At 45.9% G+C, this 20430-nt stretch overlaps 1 protein-coding gene across 11 annotated transcripts in view; it reads right to left on the reverse strand.

Annotated features, from left to right (window-relative positions):
- The window catches only part of RAPGEF2 (Rap guanine nucleotide exchange factor 2), a 213960-nt gene that overhangs the window by 26619 nt on the left and 166911 nt on the right, over positions 1-20430 (reverse strand). For all 11 annotated transcript variants that reach the window (XM_078613489.1, XM_078613487.1, XM_078613488.1 and 8 more), the window contains one exon: positions 13235-13366. In XM_078613489.1, coding sequence (XP_078469615.1) covers positions 13235-13366 — 132 coding nt within the window. The remainder of the gene's footprint in view (positions 1-13234; positions 13367-20430) is intronic.

Here is a 20430-nt window from a genome sequence, read left to right on the forward strand (position 1 = left end):
AGCTCGAGAGATAAGCGTCCTCAATTATTAAACGGGAGATGATGCCAAGCCGTTTGCCCGAAGCCACGCCATGTGAGATTTTGACTGGCTCATGTGCTACGGGCTGTGGCCTGCGATGTAAAGAAATTAAGCATTCCAGCATTGGAACAGAGGGAGGGAGGGGGGGAGGGAGGGAGGGAGGGGGGAGGGAGCTGAGTAAATGAACAAGAAAACATGTCCCGAGCTTGACGAAGTTCACACATGAATACTGTTGGGGGAAACTTTATGTTGCAAAGTTTGAACATTTGCAAGCGTAACGAGATTTATTTTTACATTTTATGTATTTTTTTACTGCGGCAATTATCGCTGCTATAGCACATGTCAGGAGTGATTCTCGGCATTCATTAATCTGTAATTCACAATGCAGGAATTTCGCATGCACCGTTAATTAGACCAATGTTTACCATTAAACTCCCACTGGCCTTACTGCCATGTGCACGGACACATCCATCAGTGCATCACTTCTATACTTGTAGGATGGCAATATGTTAATGAGCTAAATGCCAATGTCGAGGTCTGCCAGCCGCGAGGGGACTACAGGAGAGTGTTCGTGTCGTGTTGCTATTCCTCCTCCATTGATGGAGCGCAGGTTACAGTGGCCGACTCAACGGTCCATCCTTTTAGGTTGCATTGCCACAGTCGCACGATTGTGGCTCGTCTTTAATTCATATTCTTAGGTTTTTTCGGTAAAGTCACGTAGGTGAAACATAAAAATTAATAAAAATAAAATAAAATAAAAATCACTACGTTTCGTCGTGATTTTTTATTTTATTTTTATTAATTTTGATGTTTTACCTACGTGACTTTACCGAAAAAACCTAAGAATATGAATCCTTGCAGTCACGAAAGCTTCAAATCTCGTCTTTAATTTTCCATTCATGAACGAGATTGTGTGCATCGGCCCTTTAATGGGGCTGATGCGGCTGGTGGTTCTCTACCAGTGCCTTCGAGGTATGTCAAAGCCACTCTATATCAAGCGGTGGCACAAGAAAAGGACACCATGGAACTACTTTGGGAACCACTTAAAAAGGCATTTTTTTTTTTGCTCAACCAACAGGTGACGCTCTTATATATGGCATTTATTTATGGAGGAAATATCAATGCTAGGAAAGCCTTGATGGTTGAAACTATATCTTTTTTGAGAATGGTCCTGCTTTGTGAGAGTTCTTTTTTCTCACAGGGTTACCCAGACAAAACCCACCCATGAAATAAAATAAATCGGTTCACACTCACAGGTACCCACCGAAGTGTGAATGAACCCGCTTGCTGAAAGTCTATGCCACCTCCTAGCTATCTCCCAGCTCACCCAGCGTTACATTCAGAAAGGGGTTTGTTCCAAGTGAGTAGGCCGCTTACTCACTGCCTGTCAATCATCTGTGATATAAGCACGGTTGGCTACTTAGGGTGCGAAAGAAGTTCAACGTACATACACATATATTATCAAACGTAGGTTTTTAAATATATAAAGAATGTTTTAATGTTATAAATCACAAATATATTTGCCCAAACCAAGTAAAAGAATCCTCATTTAAAAGTTTGTTTTGGTGTGTAGCTTTTCAATTTTATTCCTATAGTATATTTCTTTTTTTTGCCAGGGCTCTTCATTATAAATTGCAAAACACAACCCTTACTGCAGTTGAATATTCTGAGGTGCTGTCTCCGCAAGTTCATCACCGCCACTGGGAAGAGCAACAAAATGGTTGATTTAATTTTCAGTGGAGATCAAAAAGAGGTTGTTCTCAGTCACTGAGCAAGACTGTTCCATGACAGCCTTAAGAGGTTCTAACTAGTCAGCGCTCATCCCCCAACAGCCTACAGGACACTACTCCAACACTCGAGCAGTCTACAACGCGGATAAAAGTGGCCAATGCAAACACAGTGGCGAGCTGTCAACTACCTCGCCTAGTATGCAGGAGGTCGTGGGTTCGATCTCGACCCTGAAGACGCCTGTATATTTGGAATTGGCATGCTCTCTCTCCCAGTGGTCGCGTGGACTTTTTTCTCTAGGTCCACTGGTTTTCCCTTCCCCATTTCGAAACGTGCGTTTAGAGTATTTGTCTGCTATACATTTCCACGTGGTAAGCCACTTCGTTGAGCTATCATTCGTGGTTAGATCGCTTCTGAAAAAGAACTATAAAACTCAGTGGGCCCTACCTGGTGAAATAAAAATAGTGTTGTTTAGTTTCCTTGAATAGGAGCCCATACACTTTAAATAATAATAGAATTTAACAACAAATGTCACAACCCTTTTGTTGATCCACTGCTGGAAGAGGACTTCCCCATGCCATCTCAGTCATGTTAGGCGATAGCTTTACAGTGGTCAGTGCGGGTTGGTGAAGGTTAGGGGCAAGGGGTAGGAATGGACTGGTTCAGATTTCACTCCCCACCGATGTCAGCCGTAGCCAGGAGTCAAACTCAGTTCTTAAGCGGAGTGCAAGGGTACGGGGGGGGGGGGAAACTCTGCAAAAAAAAGTGTTGTAATCATGTAGAATGTTTCGTCTTTTTATATCAAATAAAAATACTCTCCACGTTGCATAATGTACCGTTGAGGCAAGATTTGTGAGAGGGCACCTATTAAGACCAACAAAAAAACAGGGGGTTGTGGGTAGGGTAGAACCACCAGCACCACCGCAGCTTTGCTTCACTTGGTGCTCGTTCGCTTGTTTACCCAGGGAAGCCTGGCTGAGTCTCAAGACTCCTTTTCAGGAGGATCCTGCCAAGTGTTTGCAGTGGGGGCGGTGATGTTGCTGTCATGCCAATTGAGTAATTTGAAGGATACGTTTCAGGATTGGGATGTTTGGTCACTACCAGTTGCATTGCATGTTTTTGTTTATCCATGAGAGGAAACTGGAGAACCCTGAGGGACCCCATTCAGAACGGGGGGAGAACTCACAAACTCCACAAATAAAGGCACCTGTCTCTAGCATTGAACCCAGGGCCTTTACGCTGCGAGGTGCGAGAGTTAAACCACTGCGTCACCCTGGGTGGCACTGCACCCACTTTAAGCAGAGTCAACCTCGAGGTCTACGCTCAGATTTCAACTGTATCATGCATAGACTGGAATTGATCCCAGGTCACTGGGTTTTTAGAACAGCAGGCCATGCACCAAACACCTTGTGCTCTCATTCCACAACATCCAGGGCTGCGTGTGTCAAACACGAGAAACACGAGAAACACGAGCATGCCTCTTCACGCGCGAGCACACAGACACTTTACGCATGAGCAGCTGTCTCTCGCCCATTCGCAAAGACAAAGATTCCCCGTTTAGCCTGAAAAGGCTGTTGCGGAAAGTGCTGTTAGCGAGCACCTATGACGGCCGGAACGCCACACGGGGGGAGTGGGTGGCCAGCACCACGCCCGGCCGCCTTTGTCTCCCAAGTGGCGTATTTACACACCGCACCAGGTACTCAATTGGGGCCCAATCAACCAAGGGAATGCCCAGGATTGTTCAGACATTCGTCATCAATGTTGGCCATAAGCTGGAATCAAACTTGGGTTGCCGAATTTGTAGTGCAGCGCTAACCGCTACACTCCCACTTTGTGTGTGTGTGCCCATTCAAACACGCACACACACACATGCAAAGACAAACGCCTGTGCACCGCACACGACTCGCTCACGCAAACACACCAAGGAATTCTAGCGTGATCATTTATGGGTAAAGATGCACCAATTGTCATCCCTAGTGGCTAGCCGTACCAATCGATCAATCTCACACAATGGCATTGACCAAAGTCGATAGCTCTAAGTTGCATAAATTACATACATGAGTTGGTTAATGCACTGCAACTTTGAATTTGGGTGACCCGAGTATGATACCTGGCCATGGCTAACATTTGTCACAAATTACACCCAATTTATGTTCTGCTACCCCTCCTGTACCGACCTGTCCTGACCAGTGTGGCTTCGAATGGTGAACTATGGCTGACATGGTGTGTGGGGGAGAGGAGAGGAAGGGGAGGGGGGGTTTGCAGGAATAGAACTTGGCTCGCCAGCTTCGTAGTGCTGGTAGGGAACCGTTACATTTCCGCTCCCCACTCAGTACACCACTGCTCACGCGCGTGCGTCACTTATATATCTTAGGCACACGCGTATACATTGAGTGGCGCAGAGGCCCTATCACCAGTTCCCAGTAGGAGCTACAAAAACAAAGAGGTCACCCGTGGGCGAGTGAATTCGGCGTGACTCCCGATCTACAAAACCCATACATTACGGGAGACAATAAAACAAAACAAAATTCCGCACAGCAGATCAATTAAAATGGCACGTGACTCACGCAGCTGCTTACAGCTCTGCAGGCTTTGCGGAGCTCAAATGTTAAATCACCTGTGAAATGAGTCCACCCTGCAAGGGAAAGTCAGCAGGTTTTGTAGCCCATTGGCTCAACACATCAATAACTTGCGCTCATACCATCGGGCGGGAGCTGGTGAAAACCAACTCGGTGTTTGTTTAGGAACGAGTGTTAATTTGGAGATAAATAAAATTGATATGCCTTACGGTCAAACTGATCGGGGTGGTCGGGGGGGGGCAACGCATAAATCAGAGCCGATCTTTAAAAATGTGCGCGAATGAACAAGTCACTTCTTGACCTTTTGTTTATTACGCGACGCCATAAAAATAATGACGCAAGTGCTCCGGCGGAAATGCGTTTTTTTTATGTATAATGAAATTCCTCATTGATTTAAGGGACGTCGCTGCAGAGACGCCCGTTCATAATTTTCTTATCGAGGCGTCTGTCGCTCTGAAATGTTACTGTTCAGCTTTATGTCATTAATTAGTTTCCTCCAATGTAAATTTACCAGATTCTCCTTTTTACTAATTTCTTTAGAACTGCTTTTTGTGTTTAGTTTGTTATCCCACCCCCCCCCCGTACCTCCGATTAGCACAGTTGTCTACGTGGGGTGCGAAATAAGTTCAACGTACATACATACTTACAGGATGCTCCGGAAAAGAATAAAACAACAATCCCAAACTTGTGCCCGCTGTCAATAAAGTTATACAGACTGCAAAGTGCACCCCCCCCCCAATCCTTGCTTTAAAACACAGAAGATAAAGTGCGAATTATAATCCGGAGAATGGACAACGCAGAGGATTCGTGTCACGCGTTAAACACATTCGGCAAGCTGCGGTGGTACACGCCTGTATCCCAGCACTGCGGAGGCAGCGAGGGTTGGCGGATCGCACACCGATGTTGTGCAACTCTCTTCCCGTGGCCGTCGAGGTACCGTAAACCGTGAGGCTCTCCATCTGTGTGGGAAAGGGTGTTGCCTCCCCCACACCGCACATGCATCGGGCTTTCTGCGAACGCTCCGGTCTCTTCCCACATGCATACATTGGCTAAACATCTTAATATACAGGGGACCATAAAGCTTGAGCAATTGCTGGTGCCGGCTTACTTGATCTGTGGCTCCCCACGCCTCCGAGTCGTCTTCTCTCTTTGAGAGCGAGCGAATACTGGCGCAGCCTGTTGCAAGTTTATATTATTGTTACGTACTCATAGCTGTCAACCCATACCCTTTACCCGTATTCTTGTACAGGGAAGTCGAGGTCCATACGGCGCACAGCCGTTTGAAAAAAAATAGTTTGTGTTTCTCCCTTGTGATGGGACTTTGTATGATGAACGTTGACATTTATAAGGGCAAGGGATGACCAATTGGATCTGAATTGGTCTGTAATAAGCAAGGCACTGATAAGGGGTTGACAGGTTTGTGTGCTCTGCATGTATGTGTGTGTATGCTGAACTTCTTTTGCACCGTACGAAGCCAACCGTGCCAATCGTAGGTGCGGGGGAAGGACAACAAACTAAGCACAAAAAGCTGTTCTTTAGAAATTATTTCAGAGCTATACGACCTTATATTTGTATGAGTGAAAGGCAGCATCTAAATTAATATAATTGTTTACATCTCCATTGAACAACATTGCGTCCGTACAATACTAAGAGTTGACTTTTGTTTTTGCGCTCGGGGATGTGCACGGGAGTGTGTTATAGAACCTGCACAGGGAAAAAGCTTCTATTGATGTTCTTCTTAACGGGCCATAAATCAAATGGAGGAGGATTATGGGTAATCTGCGATGACATACGGGGGCATTACCACGAGTGTAAAATGACAATGCTGTTTTCCCACTCGGCAGCCTTTCCACGCACCGGTTATTTCGATGCATGATAATGGAGCAGATTTGCAACTTCCAGTATAAATCAATCCACATCCTATAAAACCCAGTCTCAGGCAAAGATAAAGACCCCCCCCCCCCTCCTGTAGCATTGACAGACCGTTGGGGCAAGTGCTGTTCGCACAGCACCTATGAAGGCCGGCAGGGTACACAATGTTTACGCACCGCACCAGGCATTCATTTCAGGCTGAGTCGGCCGAGGGGAGGTCCAGGATCGGTACAAATATCCCCACGTTTATTGGTCGTGAGCTAAGACCCACTGAGCTATGTGTAACTCTTTTTTAGAAGCGAAAAAGTGGCTTATCATGTGGAAATGTATAGCAGCCAAATACTCTAAACGTATGTTTTCAAATGTCGAGGAAAAAAACCGGGGGACCCGGAGAAAACTCCACGCAGCCATAGGGAGAGCGACACGCAAACTCCAAATATACAGCAGGCGTCAGGGTTGGGATCGAACCCACGACCTCCTGTCCACCAGGTGAGACGGTTAACATCTCGCCACCGCGGTGCCCATGTCGAATCCGCAGCCACTCCAGGCGCTACCATTCAAGCACGATATATTAAAAAAAAAGCGTGCACCACCACCAACCCGTTCGATGTGGACCCGGCACTGGAGCCCTCTCTGTGTTTGCCTAACCCGGGCAGCTAAGTCGGATCGCAAGGCCTTTGATGTATAGGACTCCCGAAGGGCAAAGCCGTACCCCTTGGGGTGATTACTCCCTGAATGCGGCAAGTGACAGAACGCAGGGAGGGTCATACCAGGCAGAGAGAAGCTGGTGGAGAAAAGATAAGAGACAGAGAGAGAGAGAGGGGACTGCAGCCAAGGGCTAGGAAGAGCCTTCATTGCATTTACCTCGTAATGAATTTGTGTGGAAACCTGGAGGCATCAAAGAACCGGGTGACCTTTGAGAGACGACCTTAAGGGTGGAATACGAGACGAGCCATTGGTGGCCGATTATGACCACCACTGGCATCCGAGTGGCCCACAAGCAGAGACGCGACCAATTGTCACAATGATGTGAATGCAAGCCAATGCAATTGTTTCCGCTCGCTTTAATAATTATTGTACAGATATAACCCCCCCCCCCGCACTGCTGTTTGTGTGCAGATGTGCTTAATGAGCTGTAAATGGCAGGGTTGTGTAAGAGGGACACAGAGAGAACCAGAGATGGGAAGGATGTGGTAAAACGAGGATATTGGACAGTGGCATGGGAAGAAGTAAAGAATAAATAGAAGCACATGCAGAGATAAAATGAGCAGTCCCATGTAATGTTGGGGCTTTTCTTTCCAAGAAAGTAAATTCAGATATTCTTGAGATCAAATAAAGCCATTTCACCATTGATTTAGAGAGGTCCCGACTCCCCAGGAGCTGACCCAATCCCGAGAGAGACCCATCGGCTCACTTATTAGGAGTGAGCTAATTTTCCGCAAAGCCGGGAGCAGCTGGGCAGGGCTTTTCCTCTCCGCAGGGAGTGGCGTTAATAAACTCTGCGAGGCCCCACCAAACCCATCGCAGTCATCAGGGGCGGCAGCTGCGTACAAGGGAGGCAGGGCTTCGCATTTAGCATGGCGCACAACAACTCTGCACACACGCACAAAGTGGAGAGGCCGTTCCAAGCGAGGTACATGCGCACGCGCACCAATATCAGTCACGCACGTGCCGCATGCAGTGGCGGAAACTGATCATGGGTTTAAAAAAAAATCCGTAATAATTCACTGCCTGATTAGGACCTCTGCCCACAACGTGCCAGTCGCAGGGGTTTGTTTGACTGAATGCATTTCCCGGCATGCAGAAGTATGCTGGGAGAGAAGAGGGACAAAATAAACGATGGAGCGGGAGACCAAGAGCGGGCGAGAGATGCGGAGGAGATGGCGGCGGCGGCAGCAGCAGCGAGACAACATCACGGAGTTTAGGAGGTCACGGTAAAGTTTGGAGGTCACGGCTGTGGGACAGGAGAGCAGCCGAGTTAAAGAAAGACAGGAAAAAAATCTGGGAGGCCTTTGCCCAGCAATGGGAAAATTCAGACTGATGACAACAACAATGACTCGATGACGGCGAGTGTGGGTTGGTGAAGGGGGCCCAGGGCGGCTTTAGATCTCACTTGCCACTGATGGTAGCCGCACTCGGGAATTCACTTGGGTCTTCCGGGGTCATAGTAGCGAGCTAACCACTGCGCCACCACTCCTGCTCAGGGCTTCACACAATGATTAGGACATATAACGTCCAGCATCACAGATCGAAAGTGCAATAAATAGTAATTAAAGAAAACCCCATCCATCTCACTGTGAGCATGAATCAAATGTCCCGACGGAAGCACTGGAATTAAATGAACCCCACAAATAATTGTACACACTCACTCTAGAGGCTCAATATATTATTTTACAAATGGAATCTTCACACTATCATGCCCTGAGAAATTAACTTCTGCACCGACATTAGTCATTGGATGAGACTATATTTCCCGACGTAGTTTATCTCCCGATCGTCGCCAATACATTCTCCACAATATAAATATTTATTTTGGTTCGTGAGCCTCCTCCTTATCACCGTGTCCCCATATGCGTGCTAAATTATTCATGTGAAAACCTCTTCGATGGAACGAATAACACACGAGTCAAATATCAAATAAAAAGAGTCCTCTTGCACAAACAAGCGTGGCGTGGAGCTAATTCCATTTGAGGCGGTGAGCCAGTGGTGGAAATTACACAATCCTATGTCTGGGAAAAGTCTCTCCCTATGGAAAGAGTCACACCCTCCCCCTTCCCCTTCACCCCCACCCCTGCCACAGGAACATGGAATTTCCACCACTGGCCCAGGGCTGTAATTGGGAGGAATTGACCCATCCCAATGTTCATTTGAGCAGAAAACCACTGAGTTTTTGGGAGCTGTCCATAAACAGCACAACCGCCGTTGGATACCCACAAAGTAGCAAAAAAATTGCATCAACGCTCTCAGGATAATGGGTGGATGTGATCCTAGATTATTGTGATACAGCAAAGCCTCTCTATCCGCGAGGGACACATTCTGAGAACGCTCGCGAATGCAGAGACCTTGTTCCAATTGGGGAGAAAAGGAGTTACGTTCCTGGCACGAGTTAACATTGGAGGGGGGAATGGTAAATGTTGAATAACAGTGACTACAATAAATAAACGATACATGATGAAGAATGTTTTTTATTACGTTTGATAATTATGATTTGATGACGATGGAGATGGTGGTGACGGTGAGAAATTCAGGAGGATGACTCCTCGGGAGATCGCAGGTGTTCGACAACAACGACGCACCCCTGTTATCATTTTAGCGCTCTGGGGAGCACTATCCACAAAACTTTCTCCGATTGTTATTCTTTGGGTCTTTCGGTAAAGTCACATAGATAGGTTCAAATAAAATAAAAAATAAAAAAAATAAAGCAACAAAACACTACGACGTTTTGATCGCAACACAAGCGGTCGTCATCATCCTGATCATCCTGATGATGACCGGGCTTGTGTTGTGATCGAAACGTGTTTTTTTGTTATTTTTCTTCGAACCTATCTACCGAAAGACCCAAAGAATATGAATTCCTGCAGTCACGAAAGCTTAAGTCAAGATTTCCCCGATTGCATTCGCGTGCTTTTTAATGGACCTCACAGTCGACTCGTTCATACCAAAATGTCGACCTACAGCACACGCACCCTCACCGGTATGTAGCCCAACACTTTTTTTTTTACCATTTTACTCAAACTCATCACTTTCTGCTGCCTTTTTCCAGCGGACGCACTTCCCTCCCTCGTAGGGACGCTTGGCAACCGTGATTAAGGGGCAATTAACGATAAGGTAGCGCACCAAGTAAAAATGCACAACGGCGAGTTGCGAGCGGTGTTCGCTGCCAGAAATTGAGGGGGGGCGCCTCATCTTCGCAGACAGTTTCAAGTGTAACATGCTGCTCGTTCACCTCCCCCGGTTGTCGGTGGTCCGGCACTACGCACGCTCGCGAATACTGGGGTCCGGCGGGTCGCGAATAGGGAATTAGTATGCATTTAGTAACTCGCGAATATGCGAAACTCGGGAATCCGGAACTCGCGCTTAGCGAGGGTTTTATTTTCATTATTCTATTATTTCCATTCTACGTGACTTTACCGAAAGAACCAAGAAGATGAATCCCTGCAGTCACGAAAGCTTTAAATCGAAATTTACAGTTACACTTTTATAGCGAGTCACTCCGATGATGGCTATTTGCCCACAGATGTCCAATGGGTTTTCCAGCTGTACCGCTTGCTGTTCGGCACCATGCCCCCCAGACCTTTCGCTCCACCGTGCCGGAAGCTTCTTCAGGCAACCGATTTGAGCAGCTCACCTACTCCCCCTTGACAGCAGCGATTCCATTCAGTTAGTAGTAGGTTTTTACCCTTTTAAACTGGTACAAAACTGACACCTTTATACAAGGCATTATGTATGCAATAACCACAACACAAGTAGTCAGTTGAGTTGTACGCCTTCTGGTGTCATCTGGTCCAACACCCATGGGGACTAGGCTCTAAAGAAAGCCGTCTCGGATGTGGACCAATCAACTTCAAGGACAGTGCATATCATTATCATCATCAGAGTTGTTTCTTTTTGTTTGCATTTTGACTACTTGTGTTGTGGTTATTGCAAACATGATGCCTTGTATAAAGGTGTCAGTTTTGTACCAGTTTAAAAGGGTAAAAACCTACTACTATATTTTGCAACTGGTAAAAGAGATCTCATAGTGTAAATCCATTCAGTTACCTTGAAGAGGCTCCCAGCACGTGCGGCGAAACGTCGGGCATGACACCAAGCATGCGGCACAACCCAAAGCCACGTACAGCAAAATCGCGGAACACAATGCAGCAGCAACACCCGATTATCCTATTTTTACATTTAACATGAAGTGAGAGAGATTCTTTTTTTTTACACCCATTATTTACCGGAAAGCCCCGCTGTGGGTCTCAAGACGACTTTCAGGAAGGGTTAAGCAATTGCGACACTTGCCCAATAAATAGCACGTGAAAGAGTGCGAGACATGTCGGAGGAAACCGGAGTTCTTGTTTTTTTCTTAGTTTGGATTGCGTCCACTCAGCAGTGGCGACGGGGCTTAATGCAAAGTCTTCCATTCTCTCCTCTGCACTCAAACGGCCTCCTCGCTTGGCAAAAAGTCCGGCCTTTTCTCTTTGCGATTCGTTCTTTACGACGTCTGACCATCGTGTTTCTCCACTTTCCTACGTTCCCCATTTAATCCGCATTCCTTGTTAGGTTGAGTCTCAGATTAAAACAAATTTAGATATTTTTTTTGGGGGGGGGGGGGGGGGGGTTTAGGAAAAAATCCGCACATTTATTTAGCAAATTTGGATTGTTTACAGGGCATAGTAATGCCACATAGTTACCATACATATAAGTAGCGCCAAATATGACAATGCAGAATTCTCAAGATGGTACCTCTACTTTTCCCGGACCTTCCCTTAAGTCAGCTCAGTATTAAATGAGTACCCTGCTGCAGTGTGTAAACACCCACATGACCAAGTATTCAGCTGCTGAGAGGAAACGCCGTATACCCCGTGAAAACCATTCACATTTGGGGTAGAACACTCAAAAAGCTTTGCACAGATGGATTCAATGATACCTTGTTATGCTGCCATCTTCAGGCCAGTCTCCCATCGAAGCATTATGAACCAGGCTCAAAACCGGGCTTGGCTTGCACCAGTGTAAATGTGTGCACTGTATTGTTATTCTCAAAGCCATGTGACCACGCCTCGTCAATGTGTGCAATGGAACGTTATTGTTATTCTCTGCGACACTCAAAACCACTGCTTGTAAATGCAATGTGTCACATCGAAAGACTACGCAGCGATACAAATGCGCGGCGTCAGCCTCAATGGAGCCGTTGTGAGTCTGTTTGGAAAGTCCATTACAGGGCAATGCTGTAGTTCCTCTAACCCTGTTGTTGTTACCTACAGCAACTGGTTCCGAGTAAGCCCCACCCCCCCACCTTCCAGCCTCAATCGTTGCGGCAACTGCCTCCATTACGTTACTAATCTCATAACTCCGAAGAGGGCGATGAAATTAGGCGGCAAATAAGAGCGTGCGTGGCGAATCGAGCGAAAGGTCAGGAAATTAGCGGGCAAAACGCACACCGCCCGCCTCTCTCTACCCCTCCTCCCTGCCCGGGTCTCTCTCTCCACTGCGTCAGCGTAATTATTTATTAGGATCACTGCCCACCCTGACGGTTGACCTTTGCATCGATTAAAGCCCTGACCTTTGGAGGAGGGTGAAGGTTGCTCTCGTTTTTTGACCCGATAAAGATTTTAACAGGAATCGACCCAGGCAAGTGTGCCCAACAAATGTTGTCTTTTACAACGTAATGCTTGTCCCCAAATGACCAGACACTCAGTGCCGTGTACACGTACTAGAGGTGGCGAAGGGGCGGCCCCGCAATCGCTCGCTTACACCACTGCCGGCAGAAGGGCCTCCCACCAGAGGTGAGCTATAAGGAGGAGCCCCTCTGATTGGTATTTTGGCCTTCTCGTCCACACTTGGCCAGGCATCTTGGAAGAGGTGGAAGTACCCACACTTTACCCCACCACACGCGACCTGCCGACTGATTGGCTCTGGGGTACACATTTGTACTGCAGGATTGGATTGGGCAGAGGCGGGGGGGGGGGGGACCAGAGAAACTTGCCCACTGTTTCAGCAGCGACGTACGGATTTTGCAAGTCCACTCACGGGACTTTAATACTCAAATTAGTTTGAGCAAAAAGCGCTACATCCTGCTCTCGTTAAGGTGGATGAGCAAAGAATCTTGTCGCCGGTCGCGACAAGATTAGTAAAAAGTACTCCTCGCCATTTCCTTAAGTTGATAATACCACGTACTGTAGCAATGTGGCCCCCAACGCCTGTCTGTCAAAACACACGGCGGCGGCTTCCTTCGCGATGTCCCTTGCGCTACGAGGATGGCGCCAACGGCAAAATGCACGCGAGCGCTCCGATTATCGAATCCGAAACCGAGCTGTTCGTTGCCGGATGGTCACCTGGTAGATATCGGAGAGGCTGCTGCCAGAGTCGCTGCCGATGCTGCACCCGGACTGGCTCGCCGACACGCGCGCCATGTGCTGGTGGTGCAAACTCTCGCTCAGCTGCATCTTCTGCAGGTCGGCGGGAAGCTACGGTGGGCAGAGGGCGCGGGGCGAAAGGGAGAAGAAGAGGGTTACGTCGCAGACGCGAACTCGCGCGCCACGGTGGCGCGACGTTAAATACCTCGCCTGGTATGCAGGAGGTCGTTGGTTCGATCCCTGACGACGCCTGTATATTTGGAGTTTGCCTGTTCTCTCTCCGGGTCCTCTGGTTTTTCCTCCACATTTATCACACGTTCAGAGTATTTGGCTGCTATAAATGCCGACTTTATTAGCCACTTCGTTGAGTTATCATTTGTGGCCAGGCCGCTTCTGAAAAAGAGCTCAGTGGGCCTTACATGCCGCGTGCCATTCGGAAAGAACGTCCGATGCTTTTGCTCAACGCGCAGGCAAGCTTTGTCAATTCCTTCCCGGTCACGACGCACAGCTCCTCAAGGGAGCTCCCATCCCGTGGGGCGAAACGTCGAACAACAAACCAAACGACGACGCGCCGAACAACCCGAAATCGCACCGGAGAGTTCACCAAATCGGCATTGTGCGTGCGTGCGTGCGTGTCCCACAAAATACTCGAGCAGTGGATAAACTACCAATGCCACGACTGTGGCAGTTTTAAATAATTACTCCGGCTTAAACGCAGAACGCAATGGCGTGGCTGGGCACAGCGCACGTGTTTCAAAGTGACGCATCACACGACAGCTGTGTTCTGTACGAGCAAGGGCAGCAGATGCAACTGTCCGTAACGCACGAGACCTCGCACCACAACTTGCAAGCACAGCGAAACACAACATCCGCAAGCTACACATACAGTAACAAAGGCAAAGATACACCGAATAGCCTTTAACGCCGTTAGCGAGCACCTATAATGGAAAGTACGGCGCACGAAGGAGACGGTGTGACCAGAACCACGCCCCACCACCTTTGTCTCTCCAGCAATAATGCTTACGCAATACAGCAGACGTGCACACAGATGACACAGACACACACACATGCATGGACTCACACATGCTTCCAAAAAGCTATTCACACCCATACATAGTCAATGGTTTGTTCATAGATGTTACAGACTGGCAGGGCAAGTTCTGTTAGTGAGCACCTATTAAGGCTGGATCAGCAACACCAAGGGGGTTGATTGGTCCCTCCCTGCTACACACAACCAGGAGTCGTTGTCTTCTCCGTCCTGATGTTGACCACAGAACCATACCAGGTAGGCATTTATGGCTCAATAGGAACTGTGGGATGGCCAGGTCTAATTGTGCATGAGGCTAGACCTAAATCTGGATCAGGCCTGTCCATTTGGAGCAAAATGCACTAAGTACTGCATCGCTTGCTTGCGAAAGCCATATTTACTGTTTTCGTTCAATACTAAGTGTTATTCAAATTGAGCTATTTTATGGTTAACGGTCACGCATGCTGAAGTGGCTTCTAAAATGTGTACATTCAAATCCCACTCTTGTGCCATCATTGAAGGATGCATTAGCATTTCCTTTGAAAGGCTTCTTTGTAGAATTTGTTTTCTCGTTAAGTGGTACGACATCAAAACATACTGATGTGTAAGATTATACCGACAGGTGCTCTTATCGTAACACAAATTAAACTAAAACTACCTTCAACTTAAACATATACAGTAATCCCTCGCCACTTCGCGGTTCAAGTTTCGCGGCCTCAGTGCATCGCGGATTTTTCGAACTGATTTAAAGGCCTCATTATACCTGTGCAGTAACACCATCATCATCATCATTCATCATCACATTCATCGAACTGCACAGGTCTGTCATCGTCGTCATTGTCATCGTCATTGTCATCGTCGTCGTCGTCATTACTGGAGTCAAGTCTCAAGATACTACTGTCATTGGTGAGTGTAGAACACCATAATACGTATCGTATGAGAGAGAGAGTGAATGTATAATATTAAGGTTTTATAATTAAATAGATTTAAGTAAAATATATATATAAAGTATAAATATACATATTTTAAACATTCTGGTACCCACACACACATATACGGAAATTCCTAGGGGGCCAATCCTACTTCGCGGATTTTCACCTATCGCGAGGGGCTCCGGTCCCCATTAACCGCGATAAACGAGGGATCACTGTATATAACATCAAACAATGTTCTGGAGAGAATGTCTAGCCAACAGGCCCAATTACCAAATTCCATAGATGTGAATAATCTGGAATCAAACCCAGGTTTGGCTGGGATTGCTGAACACACAGCGTGAACCACGACACTGCCACTCCCCACCAGACACACACACACATCAGTTGCGACCGTTATAGACTGGTGAATCGAGTTATTTTAGCAAGCACAGAAATGTCGGTTACAATCGATTCTTATGTCCATGGTGCATGCATGCATGCAATCGTCCTTGTGATAATAAATTGTTTTAAATTAATATAATTTCCAAATAATTTGTGCTGCTTATTTATGATAGACTTATGAATGCACAAGTACAGTACAGTAACGCACTGTGTACCGTTACAAATGTCTGTCAATCCACTGCTGTACGAAGGTCTCACCAATGCCATGTCGCTCATGGGGGTTGTTTGGCCATACTTCACCACTACAGTCAGTGCGCGTTGAAATAAGTAGGGAAGGGGGGGGGTGCTGTACTGATATTGGCTGTAGCTGGGAACAAAACCCCCAGAGTACAACGCACTAAACCACGGCGCCACCGCTTCCCACCACTCACGACCACACAATCCCAAGCAAGCAAGCTCACGAAGGCCAAACAACCTCGGGTGGATGAGTCAGATATCCTTTTTTTCCGCAAATCAAACCGGGCACACAATGTGCTTTTGTGTTCAGCCACTACCCACCGGGTGAGACTCCTCCTGATTATCCACGCGTCTGCAGCGCGAGAGTCAGTGCGAGTGAAATAAAGCGGGCAGCGCAACAACACAGGTGTGTTACAGTTGCTGAATCTTTGGCCCAATGGGAACTTGGTCAGATACAACGTTTCTCTTCAATTGTCCTTTTGTTGCATCATTGCATGTGTGTGTCGTTAACTCGTGTACTTGGTTATGAATTCAGGAGTATGAACCACGTACAGCGACTCCTCTACTTACGAACATTCGACTTACGAACTTTCAGAGATACGAACAAACCTGTCCGTATGTCCAGTTGCCTGTTCGTTCAGATAATCGTCACTGGTGTTGGCCATGAGCAGAAATCGAACTCGGATGGACCGGGTTTCGTAGCGCAGCGCGCTAACCGCGACACTACCACAAATTACCAAAGACAAAGATCCCCCGTGTAGCCTCAACAGACTGTTGGGGCAAGTGCTGTTAGCGAGCACCCTTGAAGGCCGGCACGGCACACGAGGCGGTGAGTGGCCAGTGCCACGCCTGGCCGTCTTTGTCTCCCCACAAGTGCCAGAGACATTATAACACATCATTTGTTCAGTTCTGACTTCCGGGAAAAAAGTTTAAATAAAATATTATCTGTGAATGGAAATTATAAAATAAAAAATGCAAAATTGACCATTATTCCATTCTAAGTTTATAAATGTCAATATATGCCACACAGCATGCTAACCGCTAAACTTCCACTCCCCACTATTACCACAGGTGTACATGCACACTTTATACCGTGTACTTTGTTTAGTTCTGAATTCAGGGGAAAGAGTAAAAATATAAATAAACATTACCTGTTAATGGAAATTATTTTATTATTAAAATAAAAAAGAATGCACGATTAATGATTCCATACTCAGGTTATAAATGTCCATCCAGTAAAACAAAAGTTACAGACCATTGTCAATCCCCTGCTGGATCGAGGACTCTCCATTCTCTGTCAGTCGTGTGGGTTGTTTGACCATACTTCATCAGGTTGAGCGGTATGGGTTGGTAAGGGGTTCTCAACTCAGCTCGGTCACCAACCACGGCATCATACATATTTTGTATTTTTTTTTCATGCAATTCGGGCCAGCCCAAATGTAAGAACTAAACATAACACACTGGGTGGTCATCATGCAATGAATCACTCTTTGCAGAGTGTGAAGGAGGCACTGTGTAGTGTTGAGTAAGAGAGGTCCCTATTGATGGGACCTCAGACGAAAATCTGTGGCATCATTTTACAGGGGCCATTCCTTCACTTGGTATGATCCTGAGTTGCATGGAGGCCTTCCAAAAGTGAATTCCTCCACCTAAATATAACTCCAACACCACAACTGGGATACGGTCGGTGATACAATTTTAAAATGAATATATTTCAGCCATTTTCTTGGTTCTTTCGGTAAAGTCACGTAGAAGGGAAGTAATAAAATAATAAAAATAAAACATAATAAAATTATTCTCACGACGTTTCGGCCACAACGCAAGCAGCCGTCCGCAGGTGAAAACCAGGTCCGTCGAGGCGACAGAGTCTGAATCGCCTCAACGGACCTGGTTTTCACCTGAGGACGGCTGCTTGCGTTGTGGCCGAAACGTCGTGAGAATAATTTTATTATGTTTTATTTTTATTATTTTATTACTTCCCTTCTACGTGACTTTACCGAAAGAACCAAGAAGATGAATCCCTGCAGTCACGAAAGCTTTAAATCGAAATTTCAGCCATTCTCAATCCATCAATGGAAGCATCCCCACGTCACATTGGTCAAGGGTGGCTTATTGACCATACTTCACCACGCTGGTCAGTGTAGGTTGGTGAAGAGACAGTTGGGGTCCAGTTCTTATATCACTCGCCACTTTTTTTTCTAACGTTATTAAATTATCTGTACCATAGCAGGCAAAACACAAAGCAACACAATTGGGATTTACATAACATCTGAATGCCTCCGCGTCTCGAGGTTGTACGGAACATTGGGTGAAAATAGCCAGCAAAAACATTATTTAAAAAACTGCTGAAAATTCACAATAACAGCATGGTTTTGTTGCAGGCCAGGCTTAAAGCGGCCTAGCATCACACACTTAATTCTGGAGAAACATATATTATTATTTTTTAAACCTCAGGCGGTGTGTCGTGTCTTGTCTCAGCTGCGGTACGCTGACGATAATATTTTTTACAATGAGCCGTTCTCTTCATGACAGTTACACCGTGAAAAAACGCCACCAACTGGTCGTGTTGGAGGTGTTGGGTGCCAGCACGGCTTAAGCAGATCAGCATAGTGGCACCATTGTGCTCATTACATAGACTCCACAGAACCAGGAAGGTCGATGTGGGGGGAGAATTTTTATTATTATTTGTTTAATTCTACAGAGGAACCAAAGGAACCTGCCTCACAGTATAACCATGTGTCTGTCCACGCTTTAAAATATTCGTAATTAAATATTAGTGGCAGGGGAAATACCCTCAAGCAATCAGCATTAGTTCTGTTAAATGTCCCTCCTCCCCTCGCCCCCCCAAAAAATACTAAAATAATGAATTTGTAAAAGGTCATGAAATTCTGTTTCAAATTGGGAAATCTTTGGATGGAGTGATTACAAGCCACATGGTTTATAAACAATTAGGTCTTGTTTACGCCGCAGGGAATATTAAAGGTATTTATTTTGAATGCTTCGTGAGGACAAAAATTCTGGCATATAATGGTCTCCTGGGGTTTTAAATGACCGGCTGAAAGAGACAGTACGGATTAAACAAACCTTGCCAGAAAGAATCATCAGAGGGATATCGTAAGAGATGGTTGGGTGGCTCAAAGGTCAGAGTACTAAAGCTGGCACCTCTGAGAACCTTGGAGCCAAATTCAGGCAACTTCTCTTGATTAAACTGGGTTCTCAAGTGGAGCGAGTCCCGGTTACCAACGTCTGCTCAAAAAAAATGCTAATTATATTCTGTTCTGCACTTCATTCTGAGAAATAAAATCGGCTCTGAAAATTAAATTCCAGTTTGTCCGCCATGCGATTACCATTACTCTCGAATGCAGTACAGGTGGGAAAGCGCTGCCTGCTACTGTGTCGACAAGATACCACTTGAATGGATCTCAGAAAGAACTCTACGATATCATCTTCCATGGGTCACTCTCCAATGAGAAGGCTCGCACTGCTCTGCGAGATATCGGAATGGATATTTTGTCTCGTGACACGACCCTGATAGCGCAACTGTGAAAAAGTTATGGATAAAATGTTAAAAGTTATAATACAGACAGAGAGAGAAAAATAGAAAGATGAGATGGGGCTCTAATGAGGGAACATGCAGCATTGCGGTTGACATTTATAGACGTTCTATCAGCCCACATATCATAAAAATTGAATTTGAAAAGTACACCATTAAACAGGCATGATTTATTATTTAAAATAATTAAAATAATCAAGTACTCTTGCTGTTGACGGCCATGAAAATCACTTTAGTGAATCTCAGTGTGGTTTATAACATAAATATTCCCGAAATTAAATAGTCTTATAAATTAGGCCACAGCTTTAATAAACTCTGACCGTGACATAATTCTCTCAAACGTGCCGGCCAATTTGAAACAGGCAATGTCAATATATTTTAAAGTTCATGCTCTGATGAAGTACGCCTTTGGACTGCCTGATTTATTGGCACCACGAAATATCCTAATGGGTGGGTTTGTTTGTGTGTGTGTTTTTTTATGTATTTTAAGATTGAATCAGCTATAAAAAAAAAAAGTTTGTTACAGTTAATGCTTTCATTCGAATTACATCTGGCTCAAAGTGACGACATCACATTTATCCCTCTATTTAAGACTAAAACAGGAGGATTCCTTAACAATTCTGGTGTGCTGAACTAGTAACTAATTGGCACGTTTTGTTTACGTGACAAACCTTACTAATTGGCTGTGATGGGTGGTGGTGGCGGGTTTAACACCACATTCATATTTACACAATTTAATCCATAAAAAACACCTCCATGGATATTGGTCATGAAAGCTTGTTACTACACTTATTTACTAAGAAAAGCGTAGTCACTGGGACTCAAGCCAATTTTACAGGAGAGTCCTGGACCAAACCAGTGGTCAAACATCCACCTTCCTATGACAGGCCTCAATCTCTACGCTGTAAACGTATCACAATGCTGTAATAATTTTATTGACCTCAGAAGATTGATAGGCTGAGCTGACTCACAACCGGGATTTGAACTTGCAACCTTCTCATTTGTTAGTCAAGTGCTCTGACCCAAGACTCACCTGGCTTCA

Source organism: Lampetra planeri, chromosome 41 (assembly GCF_965212315.1).
Source record: "Lampetra planeri chromosome 41, kcLamPlan1.2.h2, whole genome shotgun sequence".
NCBI lineage: Eukaryota > Metazoa > Chordata > Hyperoartia > Petromyzontiformes > Petromyzontidae > Lampetra > Lampetra planeri.